Consider the following 24,108-nt stretch of genomic DNA (forward strand, 5'->3'; position numbering starts at 1 on the left):
ATTTTATTATTCGATTAATCTATTGATTAATTTTTTTATGATTACTCAATGTACAAAGAGCTACTGTTGGCAAATAAGCAGACCTCAATAAACAAGTATTTTGAACTACTGCCCCAAACATTTATTGTAAATGACAATAAAAGAATTAGCTCAATTCAATGCTCAGAATATATATATATATATATATATATATATATATATATATATATATATATATATATATATATATATATATATATATATACACTGTATAGTCATATAGCAAAAGGTGGTTATCTACAGGAACCAGGTGAAGCTAAAGCGCTGTCATTTCGGGAGTTCTGGATAGAGCATATTTACACGCAAATAATCTTTGTTTCTTGGTACAATTTTGGCTTAATTACTGCTCTGAGTGGGATTTTCTTTCAGCAGATGGCATGTCTCTGTACTCCAGTTAACAAATAGTCGAATAACAAATAAATTGTAATTTTTTCAGCCATGTCTCTAAATTAAAAAAAAAAAAAAAATCTGTGTTTTTAGGGTCAGTATTGTGACCATTGCAACGCGTTGGATCCAAACAAAGCCTACCCGGTGACCAATGCAATCGATGGGACAGAGCGGTGGTGGCAGAGCCCACCTCTCTCCAGGGGATTGGTCTACAATGAAGTCAACGTTACCCTGGACCTCGGGCAGGTGAGATTAGCATGTGCACAAACAGATGTTTTCTAGCTGTTTTCTGCTGGGTGAATAATAACAGGGGAGGACAGGTCTGCACGCTCATTGGCGTTTTTTTTAGTGCTGCAGAGAAAAAGGAGCTTTAACATCTATGGGAAGTTGCAACACAGCTTTGCTTGCACCTATCCCTTCAGAATGGATATTTGCAGTGTTTTTGCACCTGCTGTCTCTCAGCCTGCTCTGTGTTTTTGGACATACGGCGTGACTCGCACCGCTTGTATCGCAGGTATTCCATCAGGTGTTCCATGATTATGTTTTCAGTGTGAGCTTCATCACCTCAGCAAGCAGTAATCATGTGCTTTGCGGCTGGATTCCTGCCAGGAATCAGATTCACGCGCCTTTGACTGGAGAATTTGCCTTCATCGCGACCCGTGCCTCTGACAGGAGGTTGGCCAGCGGCCCGTGAAGCTGCCCCCCTGGACCTCGGTTATTTGCTGCAAGAAAAGAAAGGATCGCTGTTTCTGGATTACAAATCAGAAGCATGCGGAATTGGCTTTCAGATGTGCAGGTGGACAAGGGAGCATTGACCAGTTTTGGAAAAGCAACAGAATAAAACCCCTGTGCACCTTTAGCCTCCCAGTGGACACGCTGTCTGACAATGGGTGTGGGCTTTTCTGTCTTCTGTTTTTAGCCGGGCTGAGCTGCGCTGAAATCCTGCGCTGCTAAATATAGTGTGCCCTGACAAAAGGATGGACACATGCGGGGCCTTTAGAGATGTCTGACTTTAATGCGTGGTAATGCTCAGTTTATTTGGGAGCAGGGAAAGACACATTACTGTATTATAGTGTGCTAAAAATGAGCGTGACTAGATCTGTGAATGTGACTACCACCCGCACAATACTCAGCCTGCCACTAATCACATGGGAAAACATATAATGTCACTTTTGAAATGCCACGTGCAACCAGCATGGCTCACATTTTCACCAAGTTCCTTGGTTGAAGCCTTAGACTTCAGAAGAGGTTTGCTAATGCAAATTTCAATCCCAAAACAGGAAGGAAATAGCCCAGTCTCTTAATGAAAAGTATTTTCAGCTGCTTTCAGAAATATTCCCATCCTTTGCACTTTACCACATTTCTGCAGCATGACAGCCACAGGCCTGTTATTGAGAGTCTATTTGCTCTAACTGGGATTATTAGCATCATCCATCTAAAGAAAAACATCCCCAATAGCAGGATGCTGCCACCACCCAATATCACCATGGGGATGGTGTGTTCAGGGTGATGTGTAATGTTAGTCTTTCACTACAACACACTTTTTATGGCCTACTTGCTACTACTCGTACCCATAGGCCAGATTTGGGGAGTGCTGAAAAAAATACTTGCCCTCTTGACAGAGTCTTCCACCTGAGCTTGGGATCTTTGAAGTTCCTCCAGAGTCACCAATGGTCATCTTGGCTGCTTCTTAAATGCTCATAGCCTGGCCTGGCAGTTCAGGTGGGCAGCCAGGTCTTGGTTGGTTGATTTTAGGATAAAGATTTGAGCCATGTTTCATAAGAAAGTATAGATTGGGACATTGTTTTATACCCTAACCGTGCTTAAAACCTCCCCACATATTTATCCCTGACTTTTCTGGTGTGTTCCTTGGTCTTTATGGTGTTGTATGTTCAATAATATTGAGACTAGTTCAACTGGACCTCCTGAGATTAGATTATAAACACGTAATCCTCCTCCTAATTAGGGGGGCTTCTGGAGGCATCTAGTTGCTTTGGGTTTTATTTCAAGGTAGCAGAGAAAAAAACGTGCTCAAAACGGATGCACCTTTCTAAAAAGTGTGGATAAACATGCAAGATTTTGCCTTCAATTTTGTAATTACACACATAAAGGTCCCTCCCATAAAATCCCATTAGAATACTTAGGAGTTTGCAGTTCTCAGTGGTAAAACGTGGAAAGCTTAGTGTGATATGCTGGAGGTTGTGCTACCCTTTCCTCTGGCTCAGGCGTTATCTAAGACAGTGCTAGCTGTCAAATGTTTGACTGTTCTCCGTGGTTCTCTGATAGCTTTGTAGATTCCTTTGAAACCCGCAGGATAAACGGTGTGTTTAATGAAAATGTGTGGGCCGGACAGACCTGAATGGGTGATGGGTGGTTTTCTTTCAAGGCAAATGCAGGTGGCTGTTCAGCTGGTCTCTGTATAGCTCCAAGCAGATATCTAAGATAGTGGTAGAGTCCATGTTTATGTTAAAATGTAAGCGGTTCAAAGAGAGGCGGCTTTTTTTTGACAATGCTGTTTCCGGTTTCTTTGTTGCAAAGATCGTCTGAAGCAGATTCTGCCAAATTTACAGCTGAGCAAAAACTAAAAGCAGTGTTTTTTTTTTAATAATGAAACTATTATTCAAGTTTACCATGTTTGTATGAGTCATCACTAAATAATCTCAGTTACACTGGGTATATATTGCCATGAAATACTATGCAGGGGTGTGCTTATGTCTCTGATCATGTGTTATGTAGTGTAGGTTGTTTGCAGGACCAAATGGCTGACAGCACCACGGAAACGGCACAATGAATAAAAGGATTTAATAACACCAAATGGCAAAACCTACAGAGGTGCAGTAGGAGAACAGGACATGGAGGATAGACAGAGAATCAGGCAGTGGAGCAGGGTGACGGAGAAACATGGCAGATTGCCTTATAGAGAGCAACGGGCGTGGTAGCCGAAGTAACGGCAAGATCCAGCAAAGAACAATAACCGATAGTAAACTTGACTGCTAAAGGAAGAGTGGAGAAGGACAGTAGGTGCATGTGAATTAGGCCCTGTTTACGCAACGTTTTCTGGTAAAAACAAAATAGTTTTGTTACGTTTGTACTGTTCATTTACACGACAATGGCGATGAAATGAAAACGGATCCCGGTTCGAAAACGACCCGGTTTCTGTTGTCACGTAAACAGGAAAATAACTGAACTTATCTTCCAGGAAATCTCTGGCTCATGCGATCTATGACAGATATCTGTCGAAAGTATTGCACACGAACACAACATTACAGCTGAGTACAATTTAAAAAAAAAACGCAGAAGAAGAAAATGACAGAAAGCAGAGTACTGCTTTTGTATACTGTTCTTTATAACCACGGCTGGGCATGAATATAATTCAAAGTTACCTTAAGCAACAATGAAACAAGACATTCCCTGCCATCTCAAAGGTTTATTAGTTGCGGCAGCTTTTAGGCATTACCCATGCACATGTTGAGTTTCAAAGAACATAGCACCACTAGTGGCAGGGCATGGGAATTGCACAGTTTTCGAGTTTCTACTGCTGCTGTGTTAATGGAGATATAGAATCACGTAAACATGTTAACAGTCCTATTTTCGATGGATCGTTGTCATGCAAACAGGGCCTTAATCAAGTGATAATGTAAAGCAGCTAAGTCAAATGGGAAGCTGTGGGACTAAGGGCAGGAGACTATTTAACACAGAGAGAGTTGAACTAAGACATAAGAAAACAACCAAGGCATAAAATCTGACCACAAGGAATAAACTATAATACACAAGAAACAGAACACTAGAAATAAGAAAAACACTTAACCTTAAAGAGATTAGCCTAGATGGCAAACCCTTCCTGACAATAATGAAAACAAAGGGATGAACTAATTACGGCAATACTATATAGAACATAATAAACATCAGGGAAATGATGAAAACAGAGACACCAAAGAAAACCAGGACCCAAACAACCTAAGCAATATAACATCCTGATCACTGAACCTGCGTTGTGTTGCCATCAGAAGGTTTATGCTCTTGTTTTATGGGGAATGTTTTGACAGTTGCCGCCTTGTAATGAAATTTGACAGATATTCATGGTTATTCTTGAATGGTCTGACGGGTATGTGTAGCCTGTAGTGCTGACTACAGGTCTGAGATTCCTCTCACTCTGTGGAGCATTTCCTTTTGCTGGCTGAATGTATCAAGCACAGCTGTAAAGCCTGTTGTTTGAATCTACCGCATTTGGTACTTTGGCTTTGATAACATTTTGTTAATGATTATTTGTATGTAAATATGGACGAGTTGACTGTAATGTAGGATTAATAAGTACCAACCACCATAAAGATGAGTTGTTCAAACACATCAATCTTCGCTTTATCAGTAACTTCTTAAAAGAGATGTGCAGAAGAGAATATTTCAAGAACTGCTCGTGCAAACTAAGTTCTGATGACAGTGAACCGGTAACAAGTGCTGATGGCCATATAAGCTTTGTTTAATTTATGTTTGACATCAGATTTAGGGTTTGAGGACATCAAACACGGCTAAAGCATGTTAAATGCAAAACCATGAAAACCAAGTCACTGAGATGGTTGACTATTGCTATAAAAGCTATTTTATAGTAGCTGATTTATAGAAACACAAAATGTATTTCTCTGCATTTTGTACAGTTAAACAATGTAGCTTCATTATTATAGTAGGAGAACCATTAGAACTGTCTGAAACATTTCCTTTGAGCTTAACTTCAAAGAAGTGCTAATAAAATATCACCAAGTTTTATATACAAGGCAGCCAGATTATATATATATTTTTTAGGTTTGGGTTAGTGAACACCTTTGATTTTCACACTCTCTAACCTATTAACTTTTCCTACTTTGAACTTGGAAAGGGTTGCACAGCAGCACAGTTGGTAGCACTGTAGTCTTTAGGTAAGGAGGTCCTCGGTTTGAATATTTCTACATGGAGAGTGCTTGTTCTCCCTGTGCGTACATGGGTTCTCTCTGGTCTCCCTAAAAAATGGCCTTAGATATGAGAGTGTGTGTGTGCATGATTATTTGTCCTGTGTGTCTCTGTGTTGCCCTGTGATAGACTGGTGACCTATCCAGAGTGTACCCCGCCCCTCGTCCAATGACTGCTGGAGATAGGCACCAGCTCTCTTGCGGCCCTGCATGGATAAGCGGGTATACAGACAATAGATAGGTAGATGAACTTGGAAATTTCCTCTTCTGAGTAAAAATAGAACACAATATTACCCCTTCTCCATCAACCAAAATGTGTGTCCTGATGTTTGTACTTGGAAAACATAGTATTCGCTGAGAAGGCACTTGCAATTAAAAAACTTGGAGATGAGCTGTTTTTGGCTCTGTTTGCATTTTTTTTTCAATGGCAAAACAGCAAGTAAACACGAAATAGCTACAAAAATATTGTAAACCTTTCTGGAATCAGTTTAGAATATTTTCTTATGAGCCACTGTAAGCTCCTCCTGTGACAGGATCCGTCTTTAAAATGTGTTCAGCTTGAACAGTTCCTGATAAACTTTGAGCTTCTGACAGACCCAGACGAGCGTGTAAGCTGCTCCCTGTTTGTGCCTTCTTGCCCTTTGACCCATGACCCATGACAAATCCCTTCTTCAATCTGGAAATGACCTCTGCGGTCCCCAGTCTGCACATTGTAGAGGAAATTGCAGTAACTTATCAAACTCCTTGGAGGAGTGTTGATGTAAAGCTATGTTGGGCAATGTCTGAAGAGCTTTCTACTACTGAGTCCATAGGAAAACAAACCATTCAATGGGAAAGGCCGTTGTGTTTAATCTAGCACAGACATAATGTCGTCTTTCTTTTGGCTTAGAAAATAATCCATGATGTAGTTTTTTTAATTTAATTTTAAACCCCTTGCCATTAAAAAAAATGAAAAGTTCACCAACAGAGCTGACTAGCTCTTCATGTTTTACATATCTAAAACTTTTTAACAGATTTTTTTTAAGGATTATTTTAATAAATTAATTGCACAACTATCAAACTGCCTGCTGCTTTTCCTGGAAATTTTCGCACTTGTTAAACTATTTACAGGACACAGTAGGTAAGCCATTGTTCTGCTAAACATTTACGCTCTGTATCAGACTGCCAGTCGCTCACTCACTCACTTCTTTTTTTTTTTTATTCTTGGGAATGTATTTTAGGAGCCATGACCACACGTGCTTATCTGCCTGAGTGAACCCAGAGTAGACCATGTGAGGCAAACATACCAGGGCTGACTGCAGTATGCCTCCTCTCTGATGGGTTTAAACTGGGTCTGATTGGTTTCACTGGATGAAAGACAAAACAATGTGGCATTAATTCTTGCAGTCAGGCATTCAGTGGATTATACTGATAATTTACTGTGACGGTTAAAGATGTACGTCATTCTAGAGTTCAGAATGATGTACATCTGTTCAACTAGTTGTTTAATATGATTTATCAGTTATTTGCTATAAAAGCACCAATGGTAATCTGACAGGACACTGGTTTAAGAGGATGTAAATGATTGTAAAATCTCTGGTTTTGTAATTAAACTGTGACATCCAGGTTGGTCAAACAAACTTGAAGCCTCTCACGACTCTGCAATCTCCAAATCACAAAGCCTTCAAGAACTCAATTTTAGAGACATTCCCCCAGAAACTAATCCTCTCTCTCAGGGGTCCACCTCCCACCAAATTTGGTTTGGATGTTTTATTTGTGGCTGTCGCCCCCTTTTGTGCTTAGAATCCTCCAAGGCAGGTTTTGTGTGACATCTTTTCTGTGCTCTCATGCTCTCACAAAGCTTTGGTTCTCCTAAAGCCTCATTGAAAATGACCTGGCCCTCTCTTTTCATTGGATAAATGGGTAGAAATAGAGAGGTGGTGTAATTTTGCGGGGGAGAAAGTGGCAGAACAGAAAACAGTTATTGAACACACACAAGCAGGGTATAAAGCCGGCACATTTTTTTTCCCCCTCACTTCCAAAGTTGTACCTATCAGAAACCAATAATAGTTAAAACAAAGCAAGGAAACATTAAATAAGCCTTACTAGTTTATAGAAATAATAAACAGCAAAAACTTGTAGAACTTTTTGTTTTGCTTTCCTAAAGTCTCGGTTCTACAAAAGAAGTTTTGACTTTTTCTCCCTTTAACATTTCTGTTGTAGTCCTGTAATCTAATTTGAACCAAGCTTTAAATGAAATTTGACCTCTTTGAACAACTGGGCCCTAAGGTTTCAAGTCTCATCAGAGTTTGCAAGGTGCCCAGTTTTTCTTGGGACAAACAAAGCCCATACCGTCACCTCTCCACCTCTGTGTTTCACAGTTACGAGCTGCTTAAGTCTCTCTCTTACTTCTGCGGAGTCCGCAGACAGGTACGCGCAGGACGAGGAGTCATACAATAAACTGCTCGGCGGCAATAGGTCACCACATCAAACTGTTTTATATGTGACACCGAGCTTGATATACTGTGCTGCTCCAGGCAGGCGGTCGCACGGATGCATGAAAGCCCTCCATGTGCCACACTGACAGGTGTGCGGTGGGTGCCTGCTGGAAAAGAAACTGCTTTAGGCGCTCAACTGCTAATCAGACATGTTAACATCCCTTCCCCCCATTCATCCCACAGAAAGAAAATGGGAGAAATGTGGAAATTTGTCATGAGAAATGTAGGCAATAGGTGCGCTCGACTGTGCAGGGTAAAATGTGCTCGGAGTGTCCGCTCTGAGTCGGTGCGACTCACAGTATGTGCACGGTACGCCTGAGTATGTGGGAGCCTTTATACTGACATGCAGACATTTTTATATAAAGGAGGCATTAGTCATACTGTCACAATTTGGACAATCCAACTGTGCTAACTGTGACATCAATAGTTTGTCATTCTCCTTACTAGTTTTATGAAGATTCTTCTTTATGCTAATAAGCCTAACTCAAAATATGACATTTATCAGCTGCTGCTAACAATTAGCATGGCAGCTGAACAATAAAAAGTGACATAACCATATTGACAGCCGAAACTTTATATTATCTTACTGTAAACGCTGGACTGCATGGTATTAGGAAATTAGACTTTGATATTGGGCCTATTGCTTCCAGTATTTGTCAGGTGTCACTGTTTATTGCAGTGAGGCTCCATCCAATAGGCTAAGTATCTTATTGCCATGAAAAGCGTGGCTTTATGCCAATTAGAAATTATAACCAATAAGTACTGTATTAACAGCTGTCCATCCATTTCTTCACCTTCCTTAACCTTAAAGTTTTACTGGGACTATTCAATTCACTTCAATTCAATTTTATTTATATAGCGACAATTCACAACACATATGATCTCAAGGCGCTTTACAAATTCAATCAAATCATACAAATTGGTCAAAAAGTTTCCTATCTAAGGAAACCCAGCAGATTGCGTCGAGTCTTGACAAGCAGCATTCACTCCTTTTGAAAGAGCCACGGTGGACAGTCGTCTGCATTGTTGATGGCTTTGCAGCAATCCCTTATACTGAGCATGCATGAAGCGACAGTGGAGAGGAAAACTACCCTTTAACAGTAAGGAAAACCTCCAGCAGAACCAGGCTCAGTGTGAACGATCATCTGCCTCGACCGACTGGGAACTAGAGAAGACAGAGCAGAGACACAAAAAGCACAGAAGTGCACATTGAATCAGGAATCCTTTCTATGTTATGTGGTAATAGCAGATGATGTGCCCCCATGGATAATGTCACAGCTAACAGAACACCAGACCAGGTGTACCTACTATGAAGGAAAAAAATGACATAGAACAAAAAGTTAAAAGTTGAAATAACAACAAACAACGCAAATTGGAGAACAGTAGGAGAACTCAGCAGAGTGATAAATATACCGTGATGTCCTCCAGCAGCCTGAGACTATAGCAGCATAACTATAGAGGTAGCTCAGGGTAACCTAAGCCACTCTAACTATAAGCTTTGTCAAAAGGGAAAGTTTTAAGCCTAGTCTTAAAAGTAGACAGGGTGTCTGCCTCATGGACTAGTGCATATCTCCAGTGGTCAATGGGCAGGAGGTGGGGTAAACAATGGAGAGGTTGCCAGTGTGTAGCGTAACACAAATACACTCAGGAAACACAACCATGTCTTGTCACACTGGACACCTAATCCACTATAGTGGGGCTAAATAACCTACAATGTATTTTTTGGATTGCAGTAGGAAGCAAGAGTATAGCGAAAGAACTTGCGCTTAACACATGGAGATGCAGTTCAAACAGCTCTTTGCAATGTTATTATTACACGCTGAGTTTGCAATGGCAATATATTGTGCAGCACTCACTTAGATGTCTATGCGTTGTTTAAAACTCTGTAGTCTATATCCGTTGTTTTGTTTTTATCACAAGCCCACGTTAACACACAGTCAACGGTGCTAATGTAGCTACCTCAAAAAAGGTAAAAAAAAAAAAAACCTGTCCAGGTCTGGTTTAAGATATATGGTTGGTATGTACGTATGTGCCAAAAGAAAAATAGCGATTTGCTGTTGAAAATCCAGCCAGGCCTGCCAAAGACAGGTGCTTTGTCAGAAGGATTTGCAGGTACAGTGCAGCTGGCTCAGCCCAGAGATCAAATTGGCTGTTAGGCATATTGTTGCAGTGACAATTGAGGTGATGTAAGCGACTTTGTTTAGTGGGGCAGCCTGAAGGGAGGGGGGGTGCTGAGCTAACCCGGTAGATATTTACTGCCACCCTCCTAGCAGCCACCATGTGTGAGTTATCATTTTTCAGCCTGGGCTGAAGAGAGCGTCGCGCTTGTCTGTTGGACTGCGGCTCCAACTAAATCTGGAGCTGCGGTGTGGAAAAGCTTGCGGAGGTTATTGTGGGATCTTTTCACCTTTTCAAGGCCTTTGCCATCAATTGGTACATGATGATGCTAATCACAGGTTTACTGACGCAGGCATTGATGCAATGGGAAATGTCAGGAGAACAGCAGCTTTCCTAGACGTATTTGACAAAGGTGAATCATAAATAGCCAGCCCTTATTCGTGCTGTAAACATATATCACTTGAAAAAAACGTATTTCCCACTTTGACTAAATTAAAAGGGAATTTTGCTAACCAAGAAACAAATATTAAATGTCGTGACCTGACATAAATCCTCCTTTTAAATTTGTGTGGCTTTTTAGACATCACATCATTCGCAAACAAAGCATTTAACCCGTGGAAACAACTAAGTGCCAGCTCTCGGGCAGCTGCAGCCTTGAGCTTTTAAAATAAAAGGGATAACAAGTAGAAACACGTATCCTCATTATGTCTGTGTCACACCTTCGTGCACTTCTTTTTTAACTTTTGGCCAACTGTTCTGTTCCTGCTGCATAAATTCTGTCATGGAGACAGAGAAAAATACACCAGACGACCGCCCTTGCTCCTTTTCCCCACCTGTTCCAGACAGACAAACAGTTGTACATTGCTTTGTTACAAACTCGGGGTGGGGGGTTATAGGGGGAGGGGGGTTGGTCCACCCACCGCAGAATGTTCTGTCTGCACGATTGATCCACTCCAGCAGAAAGTGATGCCCCTGCTTTGAAATGCGTTCTCTGATCTCCCATCAAGCTAGCAGGAGCTTTCTCACATGCTTTCTAGCTTTATGATTTGGCTTGACTGGAATTTGTGACAAAGGGAATCACATCTACATCTGTTTGTTTGTGGTTTTCAAAACCAGTATGTTTTAAATTGCAGGCTAAGATAAGATAAGATAAGAAAATAAATTCCTTTGCTGTCCACGAATGGGGAAATTTGGCAAAGACCCAGACAGAGTTACACACAATTAATAGTAATAAAAAAAACAACAGGGTAATCTAATCTAAATTAGTTCTAAAGCAACAAAGGATGAGCTTTATCACAAATGCCAAGGGAAAAAGTAAAAAAACTAAATGCCAGAGTAAATATCGCACAATTATTGATAATATTGCATTCTCAAGTAAAAAGATGAAATATTTTAGTTAAACATTGGAAAAACTTTAGCCTACTTACAGAACTTGAGATAGTATACAATATGCATGACAGTACAGGAGCATCTTGAAGTAGCTAAGGTGTGTGCCTTCGTATCTGGGAGTCAGTGTAAAAGATTCCTGATCAGATCAGAACTTGTGCAACCACTTGCATCTTGTAAACAGTTATGGAGCTTGATGTGTTTTTTTGTCAGGAGGGTATAAACATAAAACAGCTGTTATTAGGTATAACTATAAACAGCTGGTAACTTAGCATCTGTAATGGCTACATAGAAAATTCTCCTACATTTATCACATAGCAGATTGTTTTCTTGACAAAACAACCAGATTGTACTGAAAGGATGTGTGGCCACTTATTGGTGACCAGAGGTGGGTAGTAACTAGTAACATTTACTTAATTACATTTACTTGACTAACTTTTAGAGGTAGTTTTACTGCACCGTACTTTTTACTTTTACTCAGGTGATATTAGTGAAATATACTCTTTGTTAAGTAGAAATTCTGGGCGTTACCCACCGTGAGTAGTTTTATTGAATAAAGAACACACTTGTTTTAAACAGAAATGCACCAGAGAGAAAAAAAACACCTACAGCTTATATTAAAATGAGGCCGTTTGTTTGTTCACCAGCTTTGTGGTTTTAAAGCAAATAAATCTCCTCTTTCTGAACTCAAATCTGAGCTGTACACTGCTATCGCTACTGTTATGCATCAGTAGTAAAAGTTATTTTTTTCCAAATTGAACATCATCACTGTCAGCTCTCAGATGCCTTATGCTCATGTTTTCACTTTCACACCTTTTCACATGTTTTTCAAGTTCATTCATTGAAGTGAAAATAACTTGTAAACTACAAGCCTGAACAAAGAAAATATTAGAATGTAATATAATATAATAAGTTTTATTGTGCTTAATTTATATAAATGCATTTGCTGATTGCATTTTATACTGGTTTTTCTATTTTAAGTCATTATTTGTGCATTCGAACATCTGAGAAAGACAAAAAAAAGGGCACCAGTCAAACAATGACTGATTTAAAAAAAGTATTTCCAAAAAATACATGTGGTGGGGTTAACTTATTTTTTAATAGCTGAGTGGGCCAAGATTCCTTTTTATTTCTCACAATATCTTCAGACAATCCAAAAAAATTATCTTTGTTTTCTTAGATGACAGTTGGCACAATTTCTTCGTGCCCCCTCTCATGAACCCTCCAAAATCTCTGAGTTAGACATTTTTGCTCTTTTGAGAGTTACAGGGGGCTTGGAGCCTATCCTACAGGTCATGGTTCATGAGATGGGGTGCACCCTAGACAGGTCACCCATCCATCACAGAATCAGCACAAGGACACACAAGAGAAAACAGCCAGGCACTCACATAGTCACTTGAAATCATCAATCAAGCTAATTCACAGACGTTTGGTGTGTAAAGGGCACCCAGTGAAAAAGCTCACATAGACACAGAAGAACACACTAACTCCTCAGCCGAGATTTGAACCAGAGACCTTCCAGCTCTGAGACAACAATCTTAAACTATGTTGTGCAGCAGAAACAAAACTAAAGGGATTCAGAAATTCTGTTCACCTTTTGTGGCTCTAGATTATTTATAATGCACTTAAGCAATATGGAAAACAGTCTTTGATCTGTCACAACTTAAAATAATTGAGGAATTATGACTCCTAATTTCAAGTCAGTAAAGTTTTTAATATCACAGCTTTATTAGGTAAACCTGTTAAATTTCTTCTTAACACAACTAGCAAATCAGCCAATCACATGACACCAACTCCCTGCATTTAGACTTAGGACTTAGGACATGGAGAAGATGACTTGCCGTAAATAAAACCAAGTACCAGAATTGGTACCACAAATGGAAATTAGGTTACTTTGAACATGTTGTGGTTTTTGGTGCAAGTTGGGTTCTTCTGAGTATTTAAGAAACTGCTGATCCACTGGGATTTTCACCCACATCCATCTCATGGGGTTTACAGAGACTGGTCAGATGGTGTGGAAAAAAATGCCTTGTTGATGTCAGAGGTCAGAAGAGAACAGGCAGATGGTTTAAAGGTGATGGAAAGTTAACATCAGCTCAACTAAGCACTTGTTACCACCAAAGTATGCAGAAAACCCATCCCTGAATGGACTACATGTTGCACCTTGAAGCAGATGAGCTACTGCAGCAGAAGACGTCAGCAGATGCCACTCCTGTCAGCTAAGAACAGACAACTGAGGCTACAATGCACCCAGGCTCACCAACATTGAATACTTGTCAATAAGAACCAGAATTCATAAAGTCTTACTGTACTTTATTTTATAACACCATATTAACGCTATGCTGCAAGAATTAAGGCACTTCAGAAAGCAAAAGAGGGTCTAACCTGCAAATAGCAAGGTATACCTAATACATCGGCAAGTGAGTGCATACTTTTTACTCTTTCAGAATGAAACATTTATTAAAAAGCATTTCATTTTGTTGGTGTTACTTTGTTGGTTTAACAGCTATCCCATGTCTGAGACCAAGAAGCTGTTGCTTGTGCAGGCCTCTCTCTCTCTGTGTCTGCTACTCTCCTCCCACACTCGGACAACTTATATGTCAGGTTAATTGGTGACTCTTAATTGACCCTGGGAGGGAGTGTGAGAGTGTATGGCTGTTCGTCTCATGTGTCTATAATTGACCAGCGACCTGTCCATGAGAACCCGCCCCAGTGACCCTGAATGAGACAAAGCTGTTACAGAAGATAGATGAATGGACGTGTTGTTTTGTGTTCATAATGTCTCAGTGCAATCAAAGGTTAGGTCACAGTCTTCCTGGCAATAACTCTGATGACTTTGTTGTTATTGTTATGACTATTGTGCTATCTGTGACCCTGATAATGTTTGTCCCAAACCATGCCCGCGCTGAAAAAAAAAAAGTGTGTTTTTACTTTCTTGCAAGGGGGTATGCTAGAATAAATAGGCTAAAATTATCTGGCTGGTACACAACAGTCTAGACCTGTAACCCAGAGAAGATGAAAGGTTATTGCAACAACTAAAGAGAAGACATTTTGCGTTTGAGTTTGCAAAAATTGCTCCGACCGTCTTCCCATCAACTCTGGACAGCTTCCAGCTGACTAGCTGAATAACACACAATTTTCAGCCGTTTTCTTTTTTTTTTTTCATACAAGGGCTTTCCTATCAACACTCCCTCTAGTAAGAGCCAGATTTGTGGAGTGTGCAAGCGACTGTCAATCAGTGGGTAGAGTAGCTGTATTGCAATTGTAAGGTAGTTGGTTCAATTCCGGCTACCTCTTCTCAAATGTCAGTAGCTATATTTATATGAACGTAAGTAATAGGGAATAAAGCGGCCGACTGGTATTAAAATGCATCATGTAAACATGGCAATAGGAATATTGTGATTGGATTAAGCTCAATCAGAATCAAATTGTTTTCTGGTTTAGTGGTTTAGGTCAATTGTTAATCTGAACAGCTAGCATCCGAACACTTATTGCGATTATGTCATTCGGATCAGAGCAAACTGTCCTGACTGCGTTTGTGTGTCTCTCATCCTGTAAAAGCAGGAAGACCAGTAGCTTGTATTGCCAAGCCTGCAGCTTTATTAGCAAGTGCAGTAACACCTCAGTCACTCTTATAACCTGGCGTGGGTCCATTCCGGCAGCTCAGATGACACAGAACGAACATCCACGTTTGTTTGTAAATGTAATTGTTCGTTTTTCGTGTTTGTATATGGTTGTTCAGTAAAGTAAAATACAAACAAACAAAAACTTCAGATTTTTCTTTGACAATGGTGGAAATACAACTTCTTCTTGTGTGATATTTAGTGAAATTTGATACTGCACATATCAAAGTGCCTATATTTTGGATAAAGCCTGGAGCATGTTTGGATTCATTGATTTTGTGCCCATATAAACAATGTATTCAGATTATTTTGCCTATTTCATTACGATCACATTTCAATTTGATCAAGGAATTAAACGTAAGCAAAGCTAATGTGCCCCGGGGCAAGGCACTTCACCCCGTGTCGCCTACTGTTCTCCATGCTGTTGTATGAATGTGTGGACGTTAGTAGTGCGATTGAGTTAATGTGACCACGGTGTGAAGTGCTTTGAGTGGTCGGTATGAGGGTTAGAGTCAGAGAAACACTATTGATAAATGAAGTACATTTACCATTTGCAATTAACAGCTCATCCACCTGGACTGCCAACCAGAGCTCAGAATTACCATGGGGTTATTGGCTGCTTCTCTGTCCCCTGCCTGGCTTGTCAGTTTAGGTGAACGGTGGACTAAAAAGTGCTTTGTAAGATATTCAAAGCTTTGGATATTATTTTATACCTGACACTGCTTTTCACCTCCCCACAACTGTGTCCCTGGCTGGTCTGGTGAGTTCCTTGGTCTTCATGATGCTGATTGTTCACTAATGTTGCACAGCTGTATTTATACATAGATTAAATTAAACACAAGGGGAATCCATTTATCTAAATATGGGATTTTCACTGAATTTTATTTAGTGGTTTCAGTGCAAAAGAGGCTGAACACAAATGTATGCCAGTTCTAAAACCTATGCAAGGCATTCTAAATAAGCATAGTGACATAGCAGGAAAGTAATAAGATAAAGGTAATTCAAGGTCTCTTATTGTAGACCTTTGATTTGTCTTTGGGTACAAGGTTTTCCTGTGCTGCTTTAATAACTGAGGGGCACATTTGAGATGTCACGCTGACTGCATTTCTGTCAGAAATCAGTATTTTGCTTTAGATTTGATGATTCAGACACAACAGAAAGTTCTTATAAGACTCTTATATGTTAGGGGGCACCAGAGAAAGCAGCGACAGTTTTGGTGTTTTTATCAAAATTAAATTTCACATCGCGATGAATGAGACGAGGAAGGAAAAATGCTAATGTGTAGTTGCAAATATGGTGTTTTGTCTTGTGGGACACCATTGGCTCTCTGGTCCTTACATGTTAATATGAAAGTAGGAGAAGCTTCGGTCACTTTATATCTTCTATAATGTAACAACACTTGTCAGGGTCAGGAATTAAAAATGTGTGACAGAGGGCAAAGAAGGCCATTTTGGGTGCCAAAGCTAACCCGCTGACTTTTTTTCCACGTCAAACCTCTTTGTGCTACGTATCTAAAGTGGCAGTGGATGCTGGGCAGACCTTTGTTCATCTCGAGTGTTATTCCAAGTCTATTAGCCACAAACCTGTCAGTGTGTTTAGAGTCTTGTTTGACAAAGGAATCCTCCATTCATGGTGCCCAGCGTGTCATCTTAATATTTCAAGGCACCCCTCCAAACACTACAAATGTGCTGGACATAGTTCAGGAGTGTGTGTTTGGATTAGCAGGATACAGTTGGAGAGAAAACAAACCCAAGCCAGGACAGGTTCCAGAGATTTACACCAAGGCTCTTTCTGCTATACAGGTATCCATAGATGTGACTATGTATAAATGCTATTTATGTAATATATACCTTTTTTAGTTTTGGGAAAAAAGGAACATGTTTAACATAAAACTTTACGTCCTTAATGATTAAAATGAAGACTCTCTTGATTAACACCATGCTATGCCATCAAGGCGATAACTGCTATAGCCTGTCCCGCTCCTCTCATCTATGGAGTTCCCCCTGGCTCCATTCTAGCTCCACTGCTCTTTATTCTGTAGATGTTTTCTAGAACATGAACATGAACATGGAATGTTGTCGATTTTAAAACAAAATGTACCCTTCCCACTTGTTGCCGATGACATCCACTTTTATTTTCCCTTAAAAATGATCAGTAGTTATTGACTGGTATCTTTGCAGACACTCTTGGTCCTATGCATTGCTGTGTTGAAGTTTGGGTTTATTTTTTGCCCAAAAGCAGATAAATGCTGTTTAAAATCAAGTGTTGTTAGACTAAGATACATTGCTAAGGTTGCCATGGTGAATGCATAATAGTATTACCCTTAAATGCCCACAAAAATGTAGCAATACTTTAAAGAAAATGTATAGACCGCTGTGTTGCTCTTTATTTTGGTTTAGATCAGTCTTTTGTGTCATTGCAGCATGAGCAAAAAGCAGTGGCATATCCTTTTACTAGCTCTAAGAAGTGCAAAGATACAGCTCCAGTCATTGTGTTTGGATTGATTCACAGTGTCTTACAAAAAGTATTCACCTCCATTGGCATGTTTTTTTCTTCTTCACAACCTGAGGGCTGTTTCTCAAAAACAGAACCTAGAAATCCAGGAAAAGATAAAAAGCCAAGCTTAATTTAGTGTGATCAGTTCATTCTGGCTTTATACATTTCAAGAAGGTCAAAACAGATTCAGAAGGTGAGACTATGGCTACGTTCACACTGCAGGTCTTAATGCTCAATTCCGATTTTTTTGTGAAATCGGATTTTTTTGCGTGGTTGTTCACATTTCCAAATATATTCGACTTGTATGTGATCTCCTGTGTGAGCTGAATGCGTTCAACCTAAGTGTCCCGCATGCGCACTCGAGGACGCGATGACGTCACACGTAGCAAGCGTCCTCAGTGTTTGCGGAAGTAAACAAGGATTATAATGCATTAATTTATTTTCTAACCGGTCCTTTCTCTCCATTGACTGCTCTCCTCATTTTAGTCCGCTATGGGTGTCGTTTTTCTTCCTGCTTCTGCATAGCAGGACGCAGAATAGTGACGTTTGTCACGTATCGATGACGTACAGCTCGGATAAATGCGACCCGGCCGTACAGACACAGGTCGCAGTTGAAAAGATCAGATACGTATCGGATTCAGGACCACATATCCAAGTGGCCTGGGTTGCATTTGAAAAAATCCGATCTGTGTTGTTCAGACTGTCATAAAAAGATCAGATACAGGTCGCATATGGGCAACAAAATTGGAATTGGGTCACTTCAGGCTGCAGTGTGAATGTAGCCTATGAGACTCTCCTAATAAATGTCCGTCACAGCAGGGTGCCCACTATATAAAGCCTAGCCCCCCAGCACAATCTATTTCTATTGCCCGCTGCTCTCTCCCTGTCAATGGGCCCGAATGGAGTTCGGAGACCCGCCATCATGTGCAGGCTGGACCAAACCAAGTAAAGTCACTTTTCTGTGAAATCAACAACAAAGTCAAAGCAGTGGTGATCTTTCTCAAGAAAATAAAAACTGGCCCTATTATAAAGGAAGACACAGGATAACCAAATTGTCTTCTTTTTTTGGCAATAGAGAGTTACAGGCATTCAGACAGCAGGTGCTGTCATGTGTATGTAGTAATGCTTCCTGTTATAGAGGTCCTGACTCAGAAAGTCAGATGAATGCGTTTTTGAACTACTTATCCCATTTGAAGAGCAATGAGAGGGCTGGTTGGGATTTCGCTTTTCAGACTTTTAAGATTTTTACGTTTTCTGTTGTGATATGAGAGTTCTGCTTTCTGCTTTCTTTTGTTGCTCCAATTTCTGCTGAGTGGGAAAGACCGTTGCTAAGTTAATTATTTAATGCAGTATACTGTAAACTGTGGCTACATGCTCATCAAAGGGGGATTTGATGCAATCGGCTGGATTTCCTTGTGATTCTTATTTCAAAACCAGGATCAAATTGAAATCTATCTAACTGAGTTTGAATGTGTCAGTCTGATTGGATTGAATTTACTGTTTTTTTGTAAAATGGCTTGAGAAGATATTTGTTTTTGCATAAGTAAGCTGCGCTGAACTGAGTTGAATTTATTTTTAGCATATAAGCATGAATTAAAGTGTTGGATCTATCTGAATGTGTAGGTTACCTTTAAATGCTACCATGGTGAGATACAACATATTGCAGAAAGTTTTCACTATTCCATCCTAATCATTGTTGCAGTCACTTCACTGGCCACAAGTATATTAAATCCAGCAATGAGGCAAGCAGTCTGCCTCTACAAACATTTTTAAAATAATGAGCTTTTTCCAGTAGCTCAGTGTATTTCAGTGTGGTTCTTTGATAGGATGTCACCTGGGCGATAAGCCCACATGAAAAATCCCCTCTTCTAAATATTCCACAGTCATCTGTTAACGGCAGTCTGCCAAGGTGGAGGAAATTAGGAAGGACACCTTTCCGGGATTAAAGGACTAATGTCTCAGCAGGATCTTGAAAAACTAATCCACGCGTTTATTTTTAGTTAAATTGATTACTACAACAGCGTTTTCACAGGTCTCCCAAAAAAGCCGATCAGCTGCAGCTGATCCAGAACGCTGCTGGCTGCGTTCTCACTAAGACTAAAAAAGCAGAGCACATCACCCCAGTCCTTTCATTGGCTCCCTGTATCTCAGATAATAGACTTTAAAATACTTCTGTTAGTCTATAAGTCACTGAATGGCTTAGCACCTAAATACATCACAGACTTGTTATCAGCGTATCAACCCTCCAGACCACTAAGGTCTTCTGGCTCCAGCCTACTCCGCAGAACCAGAACAAGAACCAAACATGGAGAAGCAGCATTTAGTTTTTATGCTCTACTTATCTGGAACAAACTCCCAGAGGACTGTAAAAGTGCTGAAAGCCTGAGTTCCTTTAAATGTTTAGAGTTGCCTTTAACTGTTAATGTTGAAGTTTGTAGTCCAACTTGTCTTATACTGTATCAGACCGGCTGCTACTGTTCCAGCGCACTGTGCTTGCCTCTGAAATGTTTTCCCTCTGCCTCTGTAATGCTTTATTTCCTCTGTTTTCTGTTTCGTTCATGTACAGCACTTTGGATCGTCTTATTACTGAAAAAGTGCTTTATAAATAAACCGGCCTTGCCTTCTGCGCAGTCAATAGCTACAGACCTCCAAACTTTATGTGGGCCTTCAGATAAGTTCAAGAACAGTCTGAACAGCAGCTGCGTCTAAGCCTTACAAAGTGCGGTGGAGACATGCCTCTGGGAATCCAATGAAGGAGTCCGGCTTTGACAGTTGCCAAGAGAACCGCACTTGTTTGACTGCACTGTGTCCAGTGTAAAGTTTATTGGCGAGGGGATTATGTGGTGGGCATGTCCATTTGGATTTGGGCGCGGCATCACAGTCCCAGTGAAAGGATTTCTTCAGCATAGCAGGACATTTTGGACAATTTCATGCTTTAAATTGTTTGTGTAAATTGTTTGTGGGAACAATTTGGGGAAAGCCCATTCCAACGTGACTATGCGCCAGTATGCATTCATCAACCTCAACCAGATAGTTGGAACAATCAGAGGGGAGACTCTGAACTCGGCCTTCTTGTCCAGAATTAGTGTCTGACTTGACAACTGTGCTTCTGGAAGACTGGTCAAAAATTCCTATAAACACAGCCCTGAAGCTAGAAGAGTGGAAGCTGTTACACCTGTAAAGCCGTAACAGTATCCCAGCTTCGGGGCTGACATCTTATTAAGTCCATTGGATTAAAAGTAGGCTGTCACTCAGGTTCATATGTGTGTGTGTGAAGACAGAGGATCCAACACTTTTAGTTTTGTAGTGAATATCTTTTTTTTCCATATATTTGTATTTATTGTACAGAAAAAAAAATGTTGTAGAATGACTGTCCCAGCTTACTTGTTGATATATAAAGGAGCAAAATTATTCCATTACCTACTTCATTAAAGCTCTGTACATGTTAAACATGCCTTGGGAGATCAGTTTTCGTTATCTCTTTTACAACAAGTGTTGGGGAAGGTTTTTAATCCTGCGTGGTGCTGTCAGTGATGGGCTCCTGAAAGCAGTGCCAAGCTTTGTTTCGGGGTCATTAGACCAGAGGGGGAATGTGTTGCTATGTTTGGAATTTTGAGATGGGTCTGCATGCCAGCCAGCACGTCTCTTGCCACCCCCACCTCCCTTTTTGCCCACCTCGTCTCTCCAACCCCTTCCATCCTGCCGCCGCCATGCCCTCTTTTCGCGTCACCGCAGTTCGTGCGAACCAAACGTCCCCTCGGTCCACAGCGAAATGAACAAACTAATAGTAGGTTGCTTGATCCTATTATTAGACAACCTCCTCTGTGCGCCATTCGTGTCTTTTTTTAGGTATTTGCACATCCTGATGCACGTGGGGGGAAATGTTCCCTGATTAGTTCCAAAACACACGCCTTTCAGAAGCTGGATTCAGAGAGGGCGTCTGATTAAAGACGGTTCGGTGAAGGTCTGCTCCTAATTTGCAGCCGGATGATTTACTTGGTGACAGTCCGTGTTCAAATTGTGCAGAGATGTAAGGACTCCCAGTTTACCGGTTGATCCCTGATCTCGCTCGCAATGCAACAACCAAACAGCAGCTTAAGCTCGAGGGCCTTCACTTCCTAGGATTGAGAGAGGAATTCATCCAGAATTGTGGGTACTTCTGAAACAGTAAATGACTCCCCGAGCCAAGGCTTTGCCATGCTTTTCTTTTTCTTTGATGTCTTAACCCAACTCCTCGCCTCATTCGAGGAGAGACGGATACCTGAATATTTCAAATGCCCGCTGGGCTTTTCATCCTGGCGCTGAGGGATGCTAGACGAGTGTGGGCCTGCCTTCATCCTTCTCAAAAGAGGCAGCCTGTAGAAATGTCTTTTATTAGGATAGAGCACCATATTTTAGCTACAGCCTTTTACATCCTTCAACTGGAGACTAAGCAATACCTTCTCACAGCGCCTTGTTTCCAGAACATGCTTTGCGCTAATTTAGACATAATTCAGGCGTGTAAAACATAACAGGGGTGTGGTCGGGTGAAGGCCGGGCTTTTTGTTGACACTGCAGGTGTCATGTGCGGGGTTTAGCTCCCAAGTAACGCCAAATCGCTGAAGACCAAACAAAGCGGACTGCTCCACAATGGCTAATCAAGCTTAAGCCAATCCCTTTCAGTGCTTGATAATCATACTGGTGAAATGCAAGGAAATGCACTTCACTGAGCAGCAGGAGTTGGATAGAAGCAACCACTGACTGCCTTTTCTGCCCTTGTGTGGACTCTGTATTCTGATGGGGGTTGAGATAAAGACTTCAGAGAAAAAAAAAACAGAATGAGGTGGGCTTAGCTGATGTCTTTTCACCAGCATGGTTGCACCTGCAGAAGTTGCATTCATTCCACGCTAACAAGCGCACCTTGTCTTTAAGTCCCGCTCCAGCGGAAAGCTAAAGGTAAACGACCCTCTTTAAACAGGAAACTGTTTCAGTTGAAGTCATTATTTGCACACTTGTTTTTTAGGAAGTTACAAGAACCGTGATGAATTTGTGCCCAGGAGTTTTCCAAGAAAAGGAAATAAGAATGCTGTCAGAGCCCAAAGCCAAGTCTTTCCTCTGTAGAGTCAGTAGAGCTCAGGAAACTGGAAGCTTTTGCCAAAATCCGCTCTGAGCTCTGAGCATTGAGTGCCTTTTGTTTAGCCGGCTCTTTGTGTTCTGATTTTCAGCTCTTCCATGTGGCGTATGTCCTAATCAAGTTTGCTAATTCACCTCGTCCTGACCTGTGGGTGCTTGAGCGCTCTATCGACAATGGGAGAACATTCATCCCCTGGCAGTACTTTGCTCGTAAGTTTGAATCACTTTGTTTAAACATTTTTTGTGACATAAGTGGAGTAAAAATAATCTTTACACATTTTCCCTTATTCTCCGTAACAGGTTTCCTATTTGAATAAGCAACAGAAAAACTTTCATAAGTTTACAATAAAGATACTGACTGATTTTGTCTTGAGTAAATGTTTTAACTGTTTTTATCCTTACTTGTTACAATGGTAAGAGTGGAATTGTTGCAAGTGCTGTAAAGCCCTCAAGGGATGCAATCAAATCCCCTGTCTATAAAAGACAAAAAGAGTGCTGTTATTATTGATAATAGTCTGCTTTTATCATGCTGTGACAAGTTAAACTGTCTGCCATGAAAATTTTTTTTTTGAAGATGCATATAGCCTACATCATATGTGTGTTTATGGGTGTAGGCGTAATCTGCGCACACTGATTACCTGCTTAAGAAGATTTAAGACAGGAAGCGTTTGCCACTGTCTCTCTCGTTATTTCTGTGTGTGCATATAAGTCTGTGTGAGTTTTAGTCATTTTGTTATTGTGAATCTAAAAGTAAGTCCACGTCACATAAATCAGATTAGATTAAGCTGCAGTTATTTTTCAGTGTCATAAATGGTCTCTTTTGGTGTGTTTTTTTCATTCCTTCTCTAAGATATTTTCCGCTATGATCACTGACCCAATTAGGGTCAGTTCTGTTGGAGCTTGGTTAGAGCGTAGAGTTAACTAATGTCAAGTTAAGTAAAGACCTAGGCCTAAAGTCATACTAGTTTTTTTTTTGCCAATGCTGGTCTCAGCCATTTAAGAATAGGTACTCAGTCTTTGTCCAATGTTTAAAATCATTGACATGCATATGCTTAAAAATGTGCTTTAGACTGAAGAATATGAGGTTCTGGAGACTGCTTGGTCCATTTTTCCTGACAATGATGGATATTTTGTCTCCATGTTTGCAGCTACTGCCTTCAATGAACTCAGTCTGCTAAAATACTAGGCTGACGCTAGCACGTTTCATCTGTTTTAATATCACTCTTTGATAATTCGACTCAACATATTCCAGTGTGGTTCCAGTTACTCTTGCATAGATGGAAAAACTGACAGAAAAGGTTGGTCTCCTGCTTTATGAACTTAGTGCCTAGCTTTGAATGCCTCAGACACGAATCACTAATGTTTCATTGGACTTTATGCCCGTTTGTCACAGGGCCAAACAGACATACAGAGGACACGCACATTCCAACTTAAGGGCGATTTTAGAGTGACCAATTAACCTAACAATCATATTTTTGAACTGCTGGACAAAGCTGGAGTACCCGGAGAGAACCCACACATACAAAGGGA

General features: G+C 40.6%; 1 protein-coding gene across 1 annotated transcript in view; it reads left to right on the plus strand.

Annotated features, from left to right (window-relative positions):
• The window catches only part of LOC105934721 (laminin subunit alpha-3), a 100,287-nt gene that overhangs the window by 1,061 nt on the left and 75,118 nt on the right, over positions 1–24,108 (plus strand). The window contains exons 2-3 of the mRNA XM_021322844.2: positions 520–672; positions 22,671–22,788. Of these exons, the coding sequence (XP_021178519.2) occupies positions 520–672; positions 22,671–22,788 (271 nt within the window). The remainder of the gene's footprint in view (positions 1–519; positions 673–22,670; positions 22,789–24,108) is intronic.

The sequence above is a fragment of the Fundulus heteroclitus genome, chromosome 6 (genome assembly GCF_011125445.2).
Source record: "Fundulus heteroclitus isolate FHET01 chromosome 6, MU-UCD_Fhet_4.1, whole genome shotgun sequence".
In the NCBI taxonomy this organism is placed as follows: domain Eukaryota; kingdom Metazoa; phylum Chordata; class Actinopteri; order Cyprinodontiformes; family Fundulidae; genus Fundulus; species Fundulus heteroclitus.